General features: G+C 42.4%; 1 protein-coding gene across 6 annotated transcripts in view; it reads left to right on the forward strand.

The window, feature by feature from the left end:
* DOCK8 (dedicator of cytokinesis 8) overlaps positions 1-18,297 on the forward strand; it is a 259,998-nt gene that overhangs the window by 236,436 nt on the left and 5,265 nt on the right. For all 6 annotated transcript variants that reach the window (XM_077249094.1, XM_077249095.1, XM_077249096.1 and 3 more), the window contains 2 exons: positions 8,081-8,187; positions 9,186-9,356. In XM_077249094.1, the coding sequence (XP_077105209.1) occupies positions 8,081-8,187; positions 9,186-9,356 (278 nt within the window). The remainder of the gene's footprint in view (positions 1-8,080; positions 8,188-9,185; positions 9,357-18,297) is intronic.

Here is an 18,297-nt window from a genome sequence, read left to right on the forward strand (position 1 = left end):
GATATCCTGCTGAGGAAGACCAGGAATTGTGATGGTCTAACTATTGATGGAAACCGGATCTCCATTTACCCTGACTATTCTGCAGCAGTCCAAAAGCTCAGGATGAAGTTTGGAGAGGTCAAGAGGAGACTGCGTGACCTGGGCTTGAGCTACTCCATGATTTATCCGGCTAAACTTAGGGTGGTGGCTTTGGACCGGGTGCAATTTTTTCAAAATCCAGAGGAGGCGACACAATGGCTGGATCTCCACGCCAAGCGCATTGGAGTGGAGCGGACCCACTGACACTGGTGTTGAGCGTTATTGGAACAGTTAATATTTCCTGAATGTTATTAAGCTATTCTTTTTTAAAAGTGACTGTTATGGGTCATTGTTAATGCGATTTGTTATGTAATTGTTCTGAGATGGTTGTGTTCGGCGGCGCAACAGACATTTTCTTTTGCTGTGGGTGGGTGGGAGAGGAATAGGTGGGAGGCGGTTGTATTTCTAGGCTGTAAAACAGCGTTCCCAGTTCTCGTATAGAGAGTGTAAGTTTAATCGTATATTTAAAGGGAACCTGTCACCCCCCTCAGGCATTTGTAACTAAAAGAACAACCTTGTGCAGCACAAATGCCGCATTCTGACAAGGTGGCTCTTTTAGTTATGATGCCTGTACACACTGAAATAATCACTTATAAAATGTGCCCCCTCTTACTCTGAAATCACAAGGGAGTTGGGTCTTTCCTTTCTAATCAGACGCAGCACAGCCGTCACTCCGGGCCTGTGCGCGCCGGGCACCGCCTCCTCTTGCTTCATTATCGTCCCCGGCGCCTGCGCTGTAAGTACAAAGGGCAGTGCAACTGCGCACGCCCGAAAAAAAAACTTAATGCGCAGGCGCCGGGGACGATAATGCAGCAAGAGGAGGCGGCGCCCGGCGTGCACAGGCCCGGAGTGACGGCTGTGCTGCGTCTGATTAGAAAGGAAAGACCCGCCTCACTGGCGATTTCAGGGTAAGAGGGGGCACATTTTATAAGTGATTATTTCAGCGTGTGCAGGCATCATAACTAAAAGAACCACCTTGTCAGAATGCGGCATTTGTGCTGCACAAGGTGGCTCTTTTAGTTACAAACGCCTGAGGGGGGTGACAGGTTCCCTTTAAAGAGTTAATAAAATTTCGGTAGGGGGGTGGGTAAGAAGCCAGGGTGTTGCTTCAGTTGGGACCTAGAGATGGGTAAAGTAGTTTTGGTAAGGGGGGATAGGGTTAGGGAGGGTGGCGGGATAGAGGCCATGGTAGATATGACTCATATCTATGCCTTTATTAATCATTATGGGGGGTGAAATAAAAAATTTAAGTTGGAATATCAGGGGCCTTGCTAATGCTACTAAGCGTGCAGCAATAGTCCAGTATTTGTTGAAACAGAATCCCTCAGTTATATGCCTTCAGGAAACCCCCCTGGTGAAGGAAAAAGTGGATTTGTTGCGGAAGAGATGGGTGAGAAAGGCATATCACTCGACGTTCTCAACCTATGCTAGAGGTGTATCAATACTGGTACATACAAGTGTGCCGTTTGAAGAAATAGAGGTTATAATAGACAAAGATGGTCAATATGTGTTTATAGTATGTAAGATGTTTAATAGGTTAATGTGTATAGTGTCTTTATATATTCCCCCGCCATATTCTAGGAAAAAACTACAAGAGATTCTGGAAATATCAGGTAGATGGGTGGGCATACCCTTGCTTATAATGGGAGATGTGAATAACATAGCTAACGACTACTGGGATAAAGGGAGACATGCGTTGATGAGAGGGGAAGGGAATGCAACATCCTTTGGTAATTATATAAGGGAAATAGGATGGGTAGATTTATGGAGGATACGTAATGTAGATAAACGCATTTATTCATGCTGTTCGGCGACATATGACTCTCTGTCTCGCATTGATGTTGCTTTAGGGAATGAAGGGATAGTGCAGGAGGTAGTATATTTGCCCTGGGTTCTATCGGATCATAGTCCAGTATTGCTGTCACTACATTTGGTAGACCAGGAGAGGGGAGAAGGAACAGGGTGGAAAATTCATTCTTTTTGGTTACAGCTCTTGGACATGGAAAAGATTGGGGAGGAACTAGGAGAATGTTTTAGGTTAAACGAAGGGAGTACGGGCAGTCATGTAGTCTGGGATACTATGAAGGCCTATTTGAAGGGATTTTATTCCGAGATGTTTCAAGGCACAAAAATAGGTCTAAAAAAAAGGATAAAGAGGTGATGGAGGAGTTGAAGGCAGCTGAGATAGCGTTAAGCTCCCAACGTACAAGGGATACCCAGGTTAGGATGAAGGCTGCACAGATGGCGGTCAACCAACTGCATATGTGTAAGGCAGAGAGGTTGGGAGCCTTCCTAGAGGAGTCATTTTATTGCAGAGGGGGAGAAAGTGGGGCATTTGCTATCTGTGGTGGCATCTGCGCAGAGGGATTCCTCTCGTGTATGCTATAAAATCGGAGGGTGGTAATGTGGTTACTCAGGGGAAACAAATCCTGGAAGTCTTCCGGAAATTTTATAGTAAGCTATACTCCTCTAGGGTACAAAAGGGTAAAGAAGAAATAGATAATTATATGGAAGAGACTAATTTACCCAGATTAAGTAGGGAAGATAGTGAGTGGATGGACAGGCCACTCGGAGAGGAAGAATTGAAGGCGGCTCTGGCTGATATGGCAGGGGGCAGACGGCATTCCAGCGGAGGTTTATAAAATTCTTAATGAAGAATTAGTAACCAAATTGGAACGGGTCTTTAATGAGTCGTTGGAGAGAGGAGTGCTGCCTCCATCTATGAGAGAGGCTATTATTGTGGTCATCCCTAAGGCAGATAAGGATCCACAGCTCCCAGAGTCATATAGACCAATCTCAGTTTTAACGGCGGATATAAAGATTTTGGCAAAGACCTTGGCGAACAGACTGACCCATGTGATTGACATGGTGATTCATCCGGATCAATCTGGCTTTATGCCCAATAAATCTACGGCAATCAATTTAAGGAGGCTATATCTAAATATGCAAATTCCAGCTGACAACGCTGGTAAAAGAGTAGTGGTGTCTTTTGATGCCCATAAGGCCTTTGATTGTGTAGAGTGGATTTACTTTTGGTCAGTGCTGGAACACCTGGGGTTTGGGCCTAAATTTATCTCTTGGGTGAGAATGTTATACTCCGCTCCAAAGGCAAAAATTAGAGTAAACAACAAATTATCAAAGGCCTTTTCATTGTCTAGAGGCACTAGACAGGGATGTCCGCTGTCCCAGTTGCTTTTCGCCCTGGCTGTGGAGCCATTGGCGGCTAAAATACGAGGAGCACAAGAGGTAAAGGGTTTTGTCTACGGAACGAAGGAGGAAAAAGTGGCCTTATATGCTGACGACATTTTACTTTTTTTGGAGGATTCGGAGGTGACCCTGAGTAGTGCTGTGACCTTAATTGAGGAATTTGGGCAGTTTTCTGGACTTATGATTAATTGGGACAAATCATGTGTTCTGCCGATAGATGGGGATAACGAAGGTCGAGGAGAAGTGGAAACTTCTACAAAACTGAAAATGGTCCAAAAATTGTAATATTTGGGGATTTATATTGCCCTTCCTCTAATAAGATTCGAGGATTTAAACTTAAACCCGCTTTTGCAAAAATTCATACCAAAATTTCGGCATGGAATAAATTACATCTGTTGGTAGTTGGTAGAGTGAATTTATTAAAAATGATTGTGATGCCGCAACTGCTTTATGTGCTGCACTATTCCCCTGTTTGGATCCCGCAGTATAGGTTTCGTAGAATTAAATCCCTGTTCGGTGAGCTAATATTGGGGGGAAAGAGCCCAAGGTTCAAACAGGAGATACTACAGAGGCCCAAAATGGAGGGTGGTTTGGCGCTCCCTAAACCTTGGCTATATTTCTTATCGGCACAATGTCAACATCTTAGCGGCTGGGGAGGGCGATATGTTCCTAATAGCCTGAGGTACTTATTAAAATCGGGGTCTCTTAGTGAAAGATTGGAGGGAGGTCATTTTTTGAAGGCGGGCTCTCAGTAATGTACTATTGGCCTAATTCACAGGGTTTGGGAAAATGTGAAACATATCGGGGGTAACTGGATTTACTAGATTTTCCCCTATTTGGGGCAATACATATTTGCAGGAATTTAGGCAAGTGAAGGGATTCCGGGTCTGGAAGGAGGCAGGTATTAGACTGATAGTCCAATTAGTTAGCCAGGGTAGTCTTAAACAGTTTGAGGAGCTACAGGAAGAATTCCAGTTACCATGCTCAGAGTTATATTAATATAACCTGATTCGTCACGCATACAGACACAAGGTAGAAAGAGGCCTATAGTGATGCAAATGGACCTTATGCTGGAATTTATTTTTAAAGGTCGGGGTATGAGGGGGGCAATTTCGGAGGTATACGGGTATCTTCTATTTACTTTTCTCATTAAACATCCCATTAAGGCTAGAGGGAAATGGGAAGCTGAGCTGGGAGAGATTAAAGATGATAGATGGGAATCAATCTTGGAGTACGTGCCTAAGATTTCTATGAGTGAACCCGGGAGGTTATCGCAGCTATTTGTAATACATAGGGCCTATAGAACCCCTGAAAGATTATTCAAGGCTGGATTGAGGCCTAACTCTGATTGCCCAAGATGCTCGCAATTTCAGGCGGGTATGCTGCACATGTTGTGGCAGTGTCCTAGGTTGTCCTCCTTCTGGATAGTGGTATTGAATCATATTGAACTGGTGTATGGGTGCACTGTCCCTAGAGATCCATTAGTATGCATATTGGGATATGTGGAAGAAATAATAACGGACAACTCGACCCAAATAGTAATTGCAAGATTGTTATTTATTGCAAGAAAACTGATAGCAAAATTCTGGATTAGAGAGGAACCTCCGACTAGAAGAGACTTTATTACACAAACGGATCATATACTTCTTCTGGAAAAAAGCGTCTACGCTAAGAGAAACAAACTGGATCTTTTTCACAAGCTATGGCAACCATGGATTGACTGGAACTAGTGCGGTGGGAATGATGTGACGTTATGAGAAGCGTTTAAGGGTGGTGATAATACGCTACCTGAATATGTGTAGAATGTGAGGAGTTTTGTTTGTTTATGTTATGGTCTCTGAAGGGGGGAGGGGGAGGGATATATACTTTATACTAAAAACTGTTACTTGAGTACAATGTTCTGTCATGAGTTACACGTTTTTACTTTGTTATACTCAGTAAAAATTTATCTGATTAAAAAAAAAGTGTAGGAACGCAGCTTACTACACATGTGTACTAATTTAAATAATGGTGTACCTTGTTTTAGCCGGAAGTACTCTGCACTTCAGTTCTTGCGATCAGCTGATGCGAGAACTGCAGTGCATGTGACCGTGGGGGACCGAGCTATCTCCGGTCATCAGCTTCAAGCTCAGCTGTGTTCTGGATGTCTGGCTGAATGGTGGCATAATGCCACCGTTCAGCCAAAGGCATCCAAATGTGGCAGAGCTGGACTCGTCTTGGGACAGTATGTATATCTTCTCGGCGAACAGGTAAGGAATATTGTTGCTTTTTTATTTTAGTTCTCTTCCAGGAGACAAGCGCGTCGGTGGAATAGGCGATGCAGTAAGTATGGTTTAATTAAGATCTATTAAAGGAGTCTGTGTCATTATTTCAATTTCATTATTTCAATTAATTATTCTGGGTGTCTGTGTTTTTATACAATATCACTCTGTGGATATGTCTTATAGACACCTCTCCATTACTAACCTGTGAGCTTGATGTCACCTGACAATACAAAGGTGACATCAAACCCACAAATATGAATCCCACTTGCCACCTCTACAGGGCAAGTGGGAAGAGCCGGGAAAAGTGCCTTAATTGGCGCATCTTTGGATGTGCCAATTGTGGGGTGGCTGCAGTCTTCTATTTTTAGGCTGGTGAGGGCCAAAATCCACGGGCCTCGCCAACCTGAGAATACCAGACCACAGCTGTCTGCCTTTTCCTTGGCTGGTTTACAAAAATAGGGGACCCCATGCTATTTTTTTGGAGGGGATCCCACTATTTTTTTCTAACCATCCAAGGTAAGCAGACTGCTGTGGCCTGGTATTATCAGGCTGGTAAGGTTCATGGATATTGGATCCTTACCAACCTGAAATACCAGTCCCAGTAGTCTACTCTGGCTGGTTAACAAATACAGGGGGACCACACACTATTTTTTTAAAATTATTATTTAATTATTAAAAAAGGAGGGGACCTCTCTCTGTGCTTTCGTCCACTTCCTGTGTCATGTACTTCTGGCTGTGTCACAAGATCCACCATTTTTAAATTAGTACACATGTGTAGTAAGCTGTGTTCCTGCACTTAATACACATGTGATTAGGAAGATAATTCGGTTTTATCTAATGAAAGTCTATAGGTAATTTACGTAGCGGAGACTGAGCGTCTCCGCTGCATAAATTGACATGCTGCTGTCTGTTTACTGACCGTCTGCACATACCCCAATATATCTGCAAACAGAAAATCACTTTTTTTTCCTTCCCAGAAGCCAACTTTCAATTAGCTTTATTTCAAGTGACAAAAAAAACACATGCAATGAAAGAAGGCAGGTAAAAACTCATAAAATATGTATGTGACCTGCCAGTGACCTCAGATGCAAATTTAGTGGAGATTTCACCTGCGTCAAATCCTGAGCAAACACTGAGCCATTCCTGATGTGTGCACATACCCTTACTGAAGAACAGTAGACCCACAATAAGTTTTCCAAATGATGTTTTATTATTCCAAGGTCATAAGGAACTGCAATCTGATCATTTTCATAGGACCTAATATACTGTAGATCCACTAAGCAAATGTATCCAATAACTACCAACACCTGCTTGGACTAAGTCAAATCAAGTAACTTTGGTGCATATAATCTTTACACAAAACTTCTAGATGTGCAACTATGCGATAGTAATAGTCATACTAATAAGGCTACTTTCACACTTCCGTCTTATGGCGTACATCGCAATGCCTCATTTTGGAGAAAAAACTCATCCTGCAAAGTTGCCCGCAGGATGCGTTTTTTCTCCATACACTTGTATTAGCGACGCATTGCAACGGATTGCCACGCGTCGCATCCGTCGTGCGACGGATGCGTCGTGTTTTGGCGGACCGTCGGCACAAAAAAAGTTCCATGTAATGTTTTTTTGTGCGACGCTTCCACCATTTTCGACCGCGCATGCGCTGCCGAAACTCCGCCCCCTCCTCCCTGGACTGCAGAATGGGCAGCGGATGCATTGTAAAACTGCATCTGCTGCCCACGTCTTGCAGTTATTTCACAGTGTCCGTCGGTACGTCGGCCCGACGCATTGCGACGGGCCCGTACCGACGGAAGTGTGAAAGTAGCCTAATACAAGTCATCGATATAGCACTCTAATATGTGTGTATATATCATAAATAAATGTTATCAATATCAAATTGGTATGGTTTCAACACCTGGCTTCCCTGTATGATCACATATTAACAAAATACTTGCCATCAAGTATTAAATCTTGTTTGCCAGAGGGATCAAATACTTATTTCTCACTGCAAAATGCAAATACATTTATATAATTTATACAATGTGATTTTCTGGATTTTATTTTTGATATTCTATCTCAATGTTAAAATTAACCTACCCTTAATATTGTGGACTGTTCATGTCTTTGTCAGTGGGCACCTTACAAAATCAGCAAGGGGTCAAATAATTATTTCCTTCACTGTATGTGTAATAATAAAAAAATACACAGAGAAATAGTATTGAACACACAAACACTCTTCAAAGGTTCCTTAGGCTCCTATGAACTCTGAGCTTTAGTTCCTTCCATACATTTTCTATTGGATCCAGGTCAGGTGATTGGCTGGGCCATTCTAGCAGCTACTTTCTTTCTCTGAAACCAATTGAGAGCTTCCTTGGCTGTGCGTTACTTATTTCCCTCACTGTATATGTGGTATGTTAAAAGAAAGAAGTTATATGTTCCTTATCAACGCAGTTGCATGTTATGGCCCAAATAATTATTTCTTTGACTGCCATTTTTTTGCTAATGTTTCTTCGTTGTCATGTATGTTTTAACAGGGACCACTAGAGGTAGCTCAAGTTTTTCTGGCTGAGATCCCTGCTGACCCTAAACTATATCGACATCACAACAAGCTGAGACTGTGCTTCAAGGAATTTCTTATGAGGTATGTGTGCCTTGTATCTCAGCTCCTGGGGGTTTCCGGCTGCGTTATATTGCCTGTTATTTATGCATGCCATACTTTATTGAGACTCGTGATGTAAAGGAAGTAAGCTTATCTTCATTTACTTGTCTATTGTTTTGATTATATTTAATTAGAAGACTAGCAAATTATACTTTCAGCGGTCTCTAGAGAAGTAGAGGACGTATACTTACCCCAAGTTTTTTTTCCAGGGAAATAGAGTTGACATGTCTTCTCTAAATCACCTAGATTGATAGGATGGTGGGGTTCAAAGTCAACAGAATGTGAGCTTTGCACATTCTGTCATTAGTCTCAAGAGTTTGGAATATTGAGGAGCATTTGACTATGAAATAAAACATAAAGGATAGTCCTTTGGCTAGTAGCTGAAAATCCCATCTACCGCCATAAAAATAGCTCCTATAAATAGGATTGATACCATAGACTGGCTATAAACACGGATTGGGTTATGTACATGTGTCACCAGATTTCATAATATAAATTGCATATATTAATTATGTAGAGCCCTTAGATCCAATGAGCCTGGTGTACTTTGATTAAAAGTTCACATCAGAATGGCGGTCTACAAATGCAGCCAACTAGCCTGATTGATATTTCCTCAGTGTCCCTCCTCCCTGTTGCTGCTAAAATCTAACATGTACAAGCTGTAGCTGTCAGACATGGTGGGCGGGGCTTGAACACACTTGGACTCATGAACTGGACTTTCAATTTAAATACACCAGCCTCATCAGGCCTAAGAATTCCGGTGATCGATTCCGAACATATTCGCTCAACTCTAGTTACAATATCATCCACTTATATTTTGCTAAAATGTAGATCTTCTTACCCTTGTTAATAAGAGCTGTGCAAATATATGTGGTGGTACGAATGTTAGATTTTGTAGTTGCCATTTTTGTGACAAATCCTAACATTAACGATATGAATGTTTAAGTTGCAGTTACAAATACCATGTTTTCTCCTGATAGGTGTGGAGGGGCAGTAGAGAAAAACAAGAGACTGATTACTTCTGAACAGAAGGAATATCAGCAAGAGCTGAAGAAGAATTACAATAGGCTGAAAGAGAATCTCCGACCCATGATCGAGCGCAAGATTCCTGACCTGTACAAATCAGTAGTGAAGCTTCCAAGTGATTCAAGGTGAATATTATAGAGTGGTCATGCAGTGGTCACGCAGTGGTCATGCAGAGGTCATGCAGTAGTCATGCAATGGTTATGCAGTGGAAACGCAGTGGTCATGCAGAGGTAACGCAGTGGTCATGCAGAGGTCATGCAGTAGTCATGCAATGGTCATGCAGTGGTCACGCAGTGGTCATGCAATGGTCATGCAGAGGTCATGCATACAGTAAGCTTATACTTATGTGGCCGGATGTATTTTTTTGATACATGCCCAATAGTATAATCTCCCTCATTTCCCGAAGTCTGGAAATAACTGCATTTACTCTATTGATAAATCCATTAAATGGAATCTGTCACAAAGATTTTGCTATGAAATGAAAGCACCATGATATAGGACAGAAACCCAGGTTACAGGTAGGTGTCAAATATTTGGCTGTATATTGCTGTTTCAATCCAATCAGTATTTTATCAGCAGGAGATAGTCATTATAAGACAACTGGCCTTGTGCCTCCTAGTCCAACCATGCCCCCAGCACTGATTAGCAGCTCACTGTCACTGTATAATGTACACAGAAAGCTGCTAGAACTGCTGCAGAGAAACATAACTATTATAACTACTGCACCCAGTAAACTAAGTGATACATCTCTGGAATTTGGGTCTGTGTCCCTACTTTATGCTGCTGTCAGATTACAAAGCAAAAACCTGTTGACTGATACCCTTTAAATAGTTTACAGTCAGGTCCATATATATTTGGTCAGAGACAACATTTTTCTAATTTTGGTTGTAGACATTACCACAATGAATTTTAAACAAAACAATTCAGATGCAGTTGAAGTTCAGACTTTCAGCTTTCATTTGAGAGTATCCACATTAAAATTGGATGAAGGGTTTAGGAGTTTCAGCTCCTTAACATGTGCCACCCTGTTTTTAAAGGGACGAAAATTAATTGGACAAATTCAATAATTTTTTTAAAAAAGTTCATTTTTAGAACTTGGTTGAAAACCCTTTGTTGGCAATGACTGCCTGAAGTCTTAAACTCATGGACATCACCAGACGCTGTGTTTCCTCCTTTTTGATGCTCTGCCAGGCCTTCACTGCAGTGGTTTTCAGTTGCTGTTTGTTTGTGGGCCTTTCTGTCTGAAGTTTAGTCTTTAACAAGTGAAATGCATGCTCAATTGGGTTGAGATCAGGTGACTGACTTGGCCATTCAGGAATATTCCACTTCTTTGCTTTAATAAACTCCTGGGTTGCTTTGGCTTTATATTTTGGGTCATTGTCCATCTGTAGTATGAAACGACGACCAATCAGTTTGGCTGCATTTGGCTAGATCTGAGCACACAGTATGGCTCTGAATACCTCAGAATTCATTCGGCTGCTTCTGTCCTGTGTCACATCATCAATAAACACTAGTGACCCAGTGCCACTGGCAGCCATGCATGCCCAAGCCATCACACTGCCTCCGCCGTGTTTTACAGATGATGTGGTATGCTTTGGATCATGAGCTGTACCACACCTTCGCCATACTTTTCTCTTTCCATCATTCTGGTAGAGGTTGAACTTGGTTTCATCTTGGTTTCATCTTGGTTGGCTGTTGTGAAGGGGTTTCTCTTCACCATGGAAATTATTCTGCGATCATCCACCACTGTTGTCTTCCGTGGGCGCCCAGGTCTTTTTGCATTGATGAGTTCACCAGTGCTTTCTTTCTCTCTCAGGATGTACCAAACTGTAGATTTTGCCACTGCTAATATTGTAGCAATTTCTCGGATGGGTTTTTTCTGTTTTCGCAGCTTAAGGATGGCTTGTTTCACCTGCATGGAGAGCTCCTTTGACCCCATGTTTACGTCCAGCAAAGCCTTCCAAAATCAAATCAACTCCAGGCTTTTTATCTGCTTAATTGAGAATGACATAATGAAGGGATTGCCCACACCTTTCCATGAAATAGCCTTGGAGTCAATTGTCCAATTACTTTTGGTCCCTTTAACCCCTTCCCGACATTTGACGTACTATCCCGTCGAGGTGGGGTGGGCCCGTATGACCGCCGACGGGATAGTACGTCATCACCGATCAGCGGCGCTCACGGGGGGAGCGCGGCCGATCGCGGCCGGGTGTCAGCTGCATATCGCAGCTGACATCCGGCACTATGTGCCAGGAGCGGTCACGGACCGCCCCCGGCACATTAACCCCCGGCACACCGCGATCAAACATGATCGCAGTGTACCGGCGGTATAGGGAAGCATCGCGCAGGGAGGGGGCTCCCTGCGGGCTTCCCTGAGACCCCCGGAGCAACGCGATGTGATCGCGTTGCTGCGAGGGTCTCCTACCTCCTTCCTGGCTGCAGGTCCCGGATCCAAGATGGCCGCGGCATCCGGGTCCTGCAGGGAAGGAGGTGGCTTACCGAGTGTCTGCTCAGAGCAGACACTTGGTAAGCCTGCAGCCCTGCACAGCAGATCGTCGATCTGGCAGAGTGCTGTGCACACTGCCAGATCAATGATCTGTGATGTCCCCCCCTGGGACAAAGTAAAAAAGTTAAAAAAAAAATTTTCCACATGTGTAAAAAAAAAAAAAAAAAAAATCCTAAATAAATAATAAAAAAAAAATATATATTATTCCCATAAATACATTTCTTTATCTAAATAAAAAAAACAAAACAATAAAAGTACACATATTTAGTATCGCCGCGTCCGTAACGACCCAACCTATAAAACTGCCCCACTAGTTAACCCCTTCAGTAAACACCGTAAGAAAAAAAAAAAAAAACGAGGCAAAAAACAACGCTTTATTACCATACCGCCGAACAAAAAGTGGAATAACACGCGATCAAAAAGACTGATATAAATATCCATGGTACCGCTGAAAACGTCATCTTGTCCCGCAAAAAACAAGCCGCCATACAACATTATCAGCAAAAAAATAAAAAAGTTATAGTCCTGAGAATAAAGCGATACGAAAATAATTATTTTTTCTATATTTTAGTTTTTATCGTATAAAAGCGCCAAAACATAAAAAAATGATATAAATGAGATATCGCTGTAATCGTACTGACCCGAAGAATAAAACTGCTTTATCAATTTTACCAAACGCGGAACGGTATAAACGCCTCCCCCAAAAGAAATTCATGAATAGCTGGTTTTTGGTCATTCTGCCTCACAAAAATCGGAATAAAAAGCGATCAAAAACGGTCACGTGTCCGAAAATGTTACCAATAAAAACGTCAACTCGTCCCGCAAAAAACAAGACCTCACATGACTCTGTGGAGCAAAATGTGGAAAAATTATAGGTCTCAAAATGTGGAGACGCAAAAACTTTTTTGCTATAAAAAGCGTCGCTGGTTTCACACTTGCGTTTTTGTCTGCAGCGTTTTTTGCACAAAAAAACGCATGCGTTTCTTCCCTATATTTAACATTGAAAACGCATGCGGTTTTTTTGTACGCGTTTGGTCGCGTTTTCAAACGCATGCGTTTTTTTTCTGCATGCGTTCATTTTCAGAAATACAACCTGCAGTATTTTCTTGCGTTTTTAAGCACATGCGTTTGTTTGCGTTAAAAACGCATGCATTTAAACACACTGAAAAGCCACCCACCACCATCAAGGTGATAAAGGGATCCAAACCCTAACCCTAACTCTACCCCTAACCTCACCCCTAACCGTTTAATGAACATTTTCTGACAGTCATAGTGCCACGTATTTCAGTGCCACGTATTTCAGTGCCACGTATTTCAGTGCCACGTGTTTCAGTGCCACGTATTTCAGTGCCACGTATCACATATTTCAGTGCCACGTATCACGTATTTCAGTGCCACATATTTTAGTACCACGTATTTCAGTGCCACGTATTTCAGTGCCACGTATTTCAGTGCCACGTATTTCAGTGCCACGTATTTCAGTGCCACGTATTTCAGTGCCACGTATTTCAGTGCCACGTATTTCAGTGCCACGTATTTCAGTGCCACGTATTTCAGTGCCACGTATCACGTATTTCAGTGCCACGTGTTTCAGTGCCACGTATTTAAGTGCCACGTATCACGTATTTCAGTGCCACGTATTTCAGTGCCACGTATCACGTATTTCAGTGCCACGTATTTCAGTGCCACGTATTTCAGTGCCACGTATTTCAGTGCCACGTATTTCAGTGCCACGTATTTCAGTGCCACGTATTTCAGTGCCACGTATCACGTATTTCAGTGCCACGTGTTTCAGTGCCACGTATTTAAGTGCCACGTATCACGTATTTCAGTGCCACGTATTTCAGTGCCACGTATCACGTATTTCAGTGCCACGTATTTCAGTGCCACGTATTTCAGTGCCACGTATTTCAGTGCCACGTATTTCAGTGCCACGTATTTCAGTGCCACGTATTTCAGTGCCACGTATTTCAGTGCCACGTATTTCAGTGCCACGTATCACATATTTCAGTGCCACGTATTTCAGTGCCACGTATTTCAGTGCCACGTATCACATATTTCAGTGCCACGTATTTCAGTGCCACGTATTTCAGTGCCACGTATTTCAGTGCCACGTATTTCAGTGCCACGTATTTCAGTGCCACGTATCACGTATTTCAGTGCCACGTGTTTCAGTGCCACGTATTTAAGTGCCACGTATCACGTATTTCAGTGCCACGTATTTCAGTGCCACGTATTTCAGTGCCACGTATTTCAGTGCCACGTATTTCAGTGCCACGTATTTCAGTCACGTTTAGGGTTAGGGGTAGGGTTAGGGTTAGGGTTAGGGCTAGGGTTGGAGGTAAAGTTAGGGTTGGGGCTAAAGTTAGGGTTGGGGCTAAAGTTAGGGTTAGGGTTTGGATTACATTTACGTTTGGATTAGGGTTGGGATTAGAATTATGGGTGTGTCAGGGCTAGGGGTGTGGTTAGGGTTACCGTTGGGATTAGGGTTAGGGGTGTGTTTGGGTTAGGGTTTCAGGTAGAATTGGGGAGTTTCCACTGTCCAGGCACATCAGGGGCTCTACAAGCGCGACATGGCGTCCAATCTCAATTCCAGCCAATTCTGCGTTGAAAAAGTAAAACAGTGCTCCTTCCCTTCCGAGCTCTCCCGTGCGCCCAAAAAGGGGTTTACCCCAACATATGTGTTATCAGCGTACTCGGGACAAATTGAACAACAACTTCTGGGGTCCAAGTTCTCTTGTTATCCTTAGGAAAATAAAAATTTGGGGGGCTAAAAATCATTTTTGTGGGAAAAAAAAGATGTTTTATTTTCACGGCTCTGCGTTATAAACTGTAGTGAAACACTTGGGGGTTCAAAGTTCTCACAACACATCTAGATAAGTTCCTTGGGAGGTCTAGTTTCCAATATGGGGTCACTTGTGGGGGGTTTGTACTGTTTGGGTACATCAGGGGCTCTGCAAATGCAACGTGACGCCTGCAGACCAATCCATTTAAGGCTGCATTCCAAATGGCGCTCCTTCCCTTCCGAGCTCTGTCATGCACCCAAACAGTGGTTCCCCCCCACATATGGGGTATCAGCGTACTCAGGACAAATTGGACAACAACTTTTGGGGTCTAATTTATCCTGTTACCCTTGTGAAAATACAAAACTGGGGGCTAAAAAATCATTTTTGTGAAAAAAAAAAAGAATTTTTATTTTCACGGCTTTGCGCTATAAACTTTAGTGAAACACTTGGGGGTTCAAAGTTCTCAAAACACATCTAGATAAGTTCTTTGGGAGGTCTAGTTTCCAATATGGGGTCACTTGTGGGGGGTTTGTACTGTTTGGGTACATCAGGGGCTCTGCAAATGCAACGTGACGGCTGCTGACCAATCCATTTAAGTCTGCATTCCAAATGGCGCTCCTTCCCTTCCGAGCTCTGTCATGCGCCCAAACAGTGGTTCCCCCCCACATATGGGGTATCAGCGTACTCAGGACAAATTGGAAAACAAATTTTGGGGTCCAATTTATTCTGTTACCCTTGTAAAAATACAAAGCTGGGTGCTAAAAAATCATTTTTGAGAAAAAAAATAAAAATTATTTTCACGGCTCTGCGTTATAATCTGTAGTGAAACACTTGGGGGTTCAAAGCTCTCAAAACACATCTAGATAAGTTCCTTAGGGGGTCTACTTTCCAAAATGGTGTCACTTGTAGGGAGTTTCAATGTTTAGGCACATCAGGGGCTCTCCAAACGCAACATGGCGTCCCATCTCAATTCCAGTCAATTTTGCATTGAAAAGTCAAATGGCGCTCCTTCCCTTCCAAGCTCTGCCATGCGCCCAAACAATGGTTTACACCCACATATGGGGTATCAGCGTACTCAGGACAAATTGCACAACATTTTTTGGGGTCCAATTTCTTCTCTTACCCTTGGGAAAATAAAAAATTGGGGGCAAAAAGATCATTTTTGTGAAAAAATATGATTTTTTATTTTTACGGCTCTGCATTATAAACTTCTGTGAAGCACTTGGTGGGTCAAAGTGCTCACCACACATCTAGATAAGTTCCTTAGGGGGTCTACTTTCCAAAATGGTGTCACTTGTAGGGAGTTTCAATGTTTAGGCACATCAGGGGCTCTCCAAACGCAACATGGCGTCCCATCTCAATTCCAGTCAATTTTGCATTGAAAAGTCAAATGGCGCTCCTTCCCTTCCAAGCTCTGCCATGCGCCCAAACAATGGTTTACACCCACATATGGGGTATCAGCGTACTCAGGACAAATTGCACAACATTTTTTGGGGTCCAATTTCTTCTCTTACCCTTGGGAAAATAAAAAATTGGGGGCGAAAAGATCATTTTTGTGAAAAAATATGATTTTTTATTTTTACGGCTCTGCATTATAAACTTCTGTGAAGCACTTGGTGGGTCAAAGTGCTCACCACACATCAAGATAAGTTCCTTAGGGGGTCTACTTTCCAAAATGGTGTCACTTGTAGGGGGTTTCAGTGTTTAGGCACATCAGGGGCTCTCCAAACGCAACATGGCGTCCCATCTCAATTCCAGTCAATTTTGCATTGAAAAGTCAAATGGCGCTCCTTCCCTTCCAAGCTCTGCCATGCGCCCAAACAATGGTTTACACCCACATATGGGGTATCAGCGTACTCAGGACAAATTGCACAACATTTTTTGGGGTCCAATTTCTTCTCTTACCCTTGGGAAAATAAAAAATTGGGGGCAAAAAGATCATTTTTGTGAAAAAATATGATTTTTTATTTTTACGGCTCTGCATTATAAACTTCTGTGAAGCACTTGGTGGGTCAAAGTGCTCACCACACATCAAGATAAGTTCCTTAGGGGGTCTACTTTCCAAAATGGTGTCACTTGTAGGGAGTTTCAATGTTTAGGCACATCAGGGGCTCTCCAAACGCAACATGGCGTCCCATCTCAATTCCAGTCAATTTTGCATTGAAAAGTCAAATGGCGCTCCTTCCCTTCCAAGCTCTGCCATGCGCCCAAACAATGGTTTACACCCACATATGGGGTATCATCGTACTCAGGACAAATTGCACAACATTTTTTGGGGTCCAATTTCTTCTCTTACCCTTGGGAAAATAAAAAATTGGGGGCAAAAAGATCATTTTTGTGAAAAAATATGATTTTTTATTTTTACGGCTCTGCATTATAAACTTCTGTGAAGCACTTGGTGGGTCAAAGTGCTCACCACACATCAAGATAAGTTCCTTAGGGGGTCTACTTTCCAAAATGGTGTCACTTGTAGGGGGTTTCAGTGTTTAGGCACATCAGGGGCTCTCCAAACGCAACATGGCGTCCCATCTCAATTCCAGTCAATTTTGCATTGAAAAGTCAAATGGCGCTCCTTTCCTTCCGAGCTCTGCCATACGCCCAAACAGTGGTTTACCCTCACATATGGGGTATCAGCGTACTCAGGACAAATTGTACAACAACTTTGGGGGTCCATTTTCTCCTGTTACCCTTGGTAAAATAAAACAAATTGGAGCTGAAATAAATTGTGTGTGAAAAAAAGTTAAATGCTCATTTTTATTTAAACATTCAAAAAATTCCTGTGAAACACCTGAAGGGTTAATAAACTTCTTGAATGTGGTTTTGAGCACCTTGAGGGGTGCAGTTTTTAGAATGGTGTCACACTTGAGTATTTTCTATCATATAGACCCCTCAAAATGACTTCAAATGAGATGTGGTCCCTAAAAAAAAATGGTGTTGTAAAAATGAGAAATTGCTGGTCAACTTTTAACCCTTATAACTCCGTCACAAAAAAAAATTTTGGTTCCAAAATTGTACTGATGTAAAGTAGACATGTGGGAAATGTTACTTATTAAGTATTTTGCGTGACATATGTCTGTGATTTAAGGGCATAAAAATTCAAAGTTGGAAAATTGCGAAATTTTCAAAATTTTCGCCAAATATTCGTTTTTTTCACAAATAAATGCAAGTTATATCGAATAAATTTTACCACTAACATGAAGTACAATATGTCACGAGAAAACAATGTCAGAATCGCCAAGATCCGTCAAAGCGTTCCAGAGTTATAGCCTCATAAAGGGACAGTGGTCAGAATTGTAAAAATTGGCCCGGTCATTAACGTGCAAACCACCCTTGGGGGTGAAGGGGTTAAAAACAGGGTGGCACATGTTAAAGAGCTGAAACTCCTAAACCCTTCATCCAATTTTAATGTGGATACCCTCAAATGAAAGCTGAAAGTCTGAACTTCAACTGCATCTGAATTGTTTTGTTTAAAATTCATTGTGGTAATGTCTGTAACCAAAATTAGAAAAATGTTGTCTCTGTCCAAATATATATGGACCTACCTGCATATCAATACAGAGATTTTACTACAATAGAGAAAATACAAACATCTTTAAAGGGCCACTGTCACCCCCTCCAGCCGTTATAAACTAAAAGAGCCACCTTGTGCAGCAGTAATGCTGCATTCTAACAAGGTGGCTCTTTTAGTTTTAGGTGCATGTATTACCAAAATAAAGGGTTTTATATTTTCGCCAAAATACCTTTCTTTAGCCAGGGAGGCAGGTCCTCACCCCC

The sequence above is a fragment of the Ranitomeya variabilis genome, chromosome 1, assembly GCF_051348905.1.
Source record: "Ranitomeya variabilis isolate aRanVar5 chromosome 1, aRanVar5.hap1, whole genome shotgun sequence".
Lineage (NCBI taxonomy): Eukaryota > Metazoa > Chordata > Amphibia > Anura > Dendrobatidae > Ranitomeya > Ranitomeya variabilis.